The sequence below is a fragment of the Cicer arietinum genome, chromosome 3, assembly GCF_000331145.2.
Source record: "Cicer arietinum cultivar CDC Frontier isolate Library 1 chromosome 3, Cicar.CDCFrontier_v2.0, whole genome shotgun sequence".
NCBI classification, from domain to species: Eukaryota; Viridiplantae; Streptophyta; class Magnoliopsida; order Fabales; family Fabaceae; genus Cicer; species Cicer arietinum.
The window spans coordinates 7,316,104-7,321,611 of record NC_021162.2 but is presented as its reverse complement, the minus strand read 5'-3'; the positions used below and the strand labels follow the sequence as shown (position 1 = coordinate 7,321,611).

Below are 5,508 nucleotides of genomic sequence, written 5' to 3'. Positions count from 1 at the left end.
ATTTGAAGTGAAACTCATCCCTGATATTTTTCTTATTATAAAGGATCAATTTTATTTATTTTTATTAATTTTAAATATTATTTCAATTAATTTGAGAAATTTTTGTTTAATTTTAGTAATTAAATATAATTCGATAGTAAAACAAAATCCTTGAGTTCGATACTCAGTACTAACGTTTTGATTATTACTTGCAACAATTCAGTACACTTGTTGAAATGTTATCCCTTGCACATTTCAATCTTCAATTCTGCTATCAATGATTCGAGCCACAATGCTTGGCAGGCTGCATAGCTGCCAGCAATGTATTCAACTTCACATGATGACAATGCTATGACTGGCTGCTTCATTGAGCTCCGTGCTATTGGAGTTTTCATGAACTTGATCAAATAACCTTTTGTGCTTCTTCTATCACCCTTATCTCTACACCAATCTGAATCAGAATACCCCACCAAATTTCCATTTTCTTGCTTTATTTCTGTTGCAAATAAGATTTCATACTCAAATGTGCCTTTAATATATCTCATGATTTTCTTAGCTGCTAACCAGTGAGATTTCCTGGGATTCTCCATCAATCTACTAATTACTCCCACACTATAGAAAATGTCAGGTCTTGTGTTGCACAAGTATCTTAGGGAGGCAACAACTTGCTTGAACAATGTCGAATCATCCAGCTCTTCTTCGGTTTCTGTTCCCAGCTTTGCATTGCATCCAATTGGTGTGACAGTAGGGTTGCAGTCGACCATATTATACATTCTTATGACTTCTCCAACATATTTCTTCTGGTGCATCAGAAGTCCTTCTTTTGTCTTAGTAAACTTTATGCCTAGGAAATAGCTTAGTTTGCCCAAATATGTCATTTCAAACTCATCTTTCACGATTTCTTTGAATTCTTCAATTGCCTTGCTGTTGCTCTTAGTTACCAACAAGTCATCAACATATAGGCACAATAGGAACATTGCAGGCCCTCCATTCAGTGCGAAATGCTTCACCTAAACTCCATACTCCACTATGCACTTGATGAATCCAATGTTAATGAAGAATGAATCAATTCTTTTGTTCCATGCTCTTGGGGCTTGCTTTAAATGATAGAGAGCTTTCCTCAATCTGAACATTTTATCTTCCTTTCTCTTAATCACAAATCCTGGTGGTTGAGAGATATACACTTCTTCTTTCAGCCATCCATTAAGAAATGCAAATTTGATATCAAGCTGGCACATCAGCTAGCCTCTAGCACATGCTAGTGCCATTACTAGTCTGATTGTTTCAATCCTGGCCATTGGAGCAAACAATTTAGAGTAGTCTATGCTTGCCCTTTGTACGAATCCTTTGGAAACCAATCTAGCTTTGAATTTAACAATTGTTCCATATGGGTTTAGCTTGAGTTTATATACCCGTCTTACTTCAATCTACTACGTTTTGGAGGTAATTTAGTCAAATACCAAGTTTTATTTTTCTCAATTGCATTGATTTCTTCTGTCATTGCTCTCTTCCAGGGTCCTATCTTCATGGATTCTTCAACATTTAGTGGTTTTGTATTTTCAAATAAAGAAAAGGGCATTAGATCTCCATTGCCATCAATTTTCATTATCATTGTATACTTCAAATTCTCTTCAATATGTTGGTGGCTGTCTTGCTCTCTGAGATATGTTCGACTCTATTATTTCTTCAATTTGTCTTACTGGTCTGATGATCATCTTGCACTTGCAAAGGAATCTGTGTCAGCTAGCTAGTGTTGTTGATCAGTTATTCCCAGTTCCAGTGATGGCTGTTGGCAATCTGCTTCCAGTGCTGGCTACTGTTGGCTTTCTGTTTCTAGTCCCATTGCTTTTGCTCAATGATTTTCACATCTTTGCTGACTACCACCTTGCCTTTGAATGGATCATACAGTTTGTAGGCACCAATTGGATGATACCCAACCAAGATGATGGCTTCACTCTTGTCCTGCAACTTTCTTCTTTTCTAGTCAGGCACATGGTTGAAACATAGACCACCAAATATTCTCAAGTGCCCTATTGTTGGTTTCGTTCCACTCCAAACCTTTTTTGGCAGCTTCTTTGTTCGACATTTATTTATGATGTATGCAACAATTGATGCAACCTCACCCCATAGCTTGTGTGGCAATTCCTTTCCCTTTAACATACTTCTATTCATGTATAGGATGGTTATGTTCCTTCTTTCAGCCAATCCATTATGTTGAGGTGTGTAAGGGGCAGTCACTTCATGTTCAATTCCATGCTTGACACATAATTCCTCAAACTCATGTGATGTATACTCACCACCTCCATCTATCCGTAGCCCTTTGATAGTTTTTTGACTTTGTTTTTCAACTTTCACTTTGAAATTCTTGAACATTTCAAATGCTTCATCTTTGGTCTGTATCAAATAAATCCATAACATTCTACTAAATTCATCAACAAAAATTATGAAGTACTTATTACCTCCTAATGATTTCACTTTAAATGGTCCACATATGTCACTATGAACCACTTCAAGAACGTTTTTCGCTCTTGCTTGCACCTGTGATTTAAGGAATTCCTTGATTGTTTTCTTGTCATACATACATCACACACCTTCTCAGGGACATCAATCATAAGAATGCCACTGACCATCTTCTTTGATCCTTGTTGATGCAAGCTCCTGAACTTCAGATGACCAAACCTTGCATGCCACAACCAATCCTCATCAACTGAGCTCACTGCCTTCAAACATTAGATATCTGCAGCTTGTATATTATGACAAAGGTTATATTCTTTGATAGATGAGCCTTTAGTATCAAGTTCTTTTGGCTGCTATACATTTCTACAACATCATCCTTCATAATCACTTGAAATCCTTTCTGAATAAGCTGATCTATGCTCAGCAAATTGCTTTTCATTCCTGGCACATACATCACATTTTCAATCACCACTGTTTTGCCATTTCTTCTTTTGATCACGATGTTGCCAGCTTCTTTAGCTTCCAAAGTACACTCATTAGCAAACTTAATCTTGCTTCTTCTTGTTGCATTAATATCCACCAGCCATTCTTTGTAACTTGTCATGTGATTGAAGCATCTAGTATCAAGAAACCAGAATTGAGACGAAGAATGTTCTTCGCTTGTGGTAGCCATTAACAAGACTATTTTTGAGTTTGACGAAGAACGTTCTTTGTTTGTGGTAGCCATCAACAAGACTGTTTCAGAGTCTGAATCATCTTCTTGAGCAACATATACCTCATCCTCATCTTTCTTCTTTTGCTTTCTTTTACCAGACCACTATTCATCAGCAAAGTTTCCAAACTTCTCACAATTGTAACATTGAACATTTTTCTTGTCAAAGTTCTTTGATTTTTCTTTGGATTTACTATGAAGACTCATACTTATCCTCAAATTTCTTGGAATTTATTCTTCTTCCACTTCATTTTCTGATCCCCAGGTTTCACTCTACTTCTTTCCTCCATTCTCAACTCTCTTGCTTCTAAAGTTCCCTGCAACTCTTTAAGACTTAATGTGGAAATGTCTTTGGATTCTTCAAGGGCACATACAATGTAGTCAAACCTGGGATGTAAAGATCTCAAAATCTTCTCACACAATTTCTGTTCAATCAACTTCTCATCATAGTCAACCATTTGATTTGTGATACTCTTCAATCTTGAAATCAGATCTAAAACCTTCTCTTGTTCCTCCATTTGCAACAATTTGAATTGTAGGGTATGCAATTTCACCTTCTTGACCTTGGTGTCTCATGCATAACATTTCTCAAGAATGCCCCATACTTCTTTTGCACTTCTTGCATCAGATATCTTGTCAAAATTGGCAGTATCAAGACATTATTGAAGAATGAATGTAGCCTTGCAATCTTTCTTCTTGTTTTCTTTAAAACTTGATCTTTGCTCATCTGTTGGATGGCTCCCAAGTCCTCAAAACCATTTTCTATGATTTCTAACACTTCTTGAAATCTAAACAATACTTGAATCTACACTCTCCTTCTATCCCAATCTTTTCCATCAAAGTGTGGCGTATGGGTTGGAGAATTTCCATTGTTTGCACTTGAACTCATCCTAACTTCACTCATGTTTGATCCTCACACTTCACTCATGTTTATCACTATTTAATTTGGATCAATGAACCTTGCTCTAGATACCAATTGTTAACTTTCAAGTTATTACTTCATGTGCAAGAAAGTAGAAAAGTAGAATGTGATATGAGTTGTAGGACTTGTTTATTGAATGAATGGAATATGTTATTTATACATGGTTCATTCTAATTGTCCTCTAACTAAATAACTCACTAATTGAATGATTAGTTAGTTTGTTATCACAAACAACTAACACTTTACCTGAATTACATATGTTACAATAACAAGAACAATTTGGTTTATTTAGAATCAATCTCGTTTATCCAGAACATTCTTGGTTTAATGTAATCTTACACGTCTCACAAAAATAAGGCATCTTGTTTATACATTCGGACGAGGATCTTAAGATTAGGAACTGCTCGCAGGTTACCCATACCTCAATAGTTCCAACTAATAATACTCATTTCTCCTAGCTGACATGGGAGATTAACTTGGACACCTGAGAGCTTTGAAAAGAAAGGAAATTCTCAAAAGGAATCATGTTGAAAAATATACGCTCATTATATATAGAGCAACCAACTGTAGCTGAGAAACTAACTACCAAATTAGAAACTAATAATTCTAACAAACTAATTGAATTATTGTTCAACTCTCACAAACTAACTAACTCAACTATTTCTCGTTCCACAACAAGTGACTCATTTGCAAAAGAATATTAGTTTAAAATGAATGACCTTTCAATTTTCAATGTACTTTTTCCAATGATACCTTTTAATTTATATTATTTGCATCATTTTTAATCCAATAACATACATTATGTATTTATTCTCTATTTTGTTTATACACTTTTTTTAATATATGTGAAATGATCTAGTAGTTCACTCTAAGGGAGCATTATTCTTTAAAAAAAAAGCCTATAATGCACTTTTGGCCTCCCAACTTTTTAAATCTATTGATGTTGGCCGCTATATTCAAAATATCACATTTACCCCCCAAACTTTATCCCCTTTTGCAAATTGGTAGATACCCTTGAGTTTTACCAAGTCAAAGGTGACGTGGTACCAATATTTTTTTACTATCCAGTGCCATGTAGGATGTTACTTTAATTTTAGATTATTATTTATTTATTACAATTATAATTTTGAATAAAAAATTGAAACAAAAAGGAAGACATGTGTAATAAAGATTTCCACCTCCTAGGTTGTTGTTAGCATCTTTGTTGTTTGATGGAAGAAGACCAACAATGTCGGTTGAAGAGATTGAGCCATTGGATTTAGGAGAACATCTTTTGTTTGGTTCGCTAGCATGTATTTCTAGCTCGTATTTTCAACACTTTGGTAGAGATTTCCTAAGCTATCAACCATGTCGTTTTTTGTTAGGAGCCGTACTGCTGTACCAATAGAAAAATGAATCAAGTTGAAGAAAAATTCTATTACAACTTTAGATGCTTCTA

At 35.1% G+C, this 5,508-nt stretch overlaps 1 protein-coding gene across 1 annotated transcript; it reads right to left on the bottom strand.

The window, feature by feature from the left end:
- Window positions 1–218: 218 nt before the first annotated feature.
- Window positions 219–956, bottom strand: LOC140919644 (secreted RxLR effector protein 161-like). The gene has a single exon (XM_073366246.1). The coding sequence runs from the start codon at window positions 954–956 to the stop codon at window positions 219–221; it is 738 nt and encodes a 245-aa protein (XP_073222347.1).
- Between the last annotated feature and the right edge of the window lie 4,552 nt (window positions 957–5,508).

Coding starts and splice junctions, on each gene's coding strand:
- LOC140919644 (XM_073366246.1), bottom strand. CDS start 956: ATGTTCCTATTGTGCCTATATGTTGATGACTTGTTGGTAACTAAGAGC.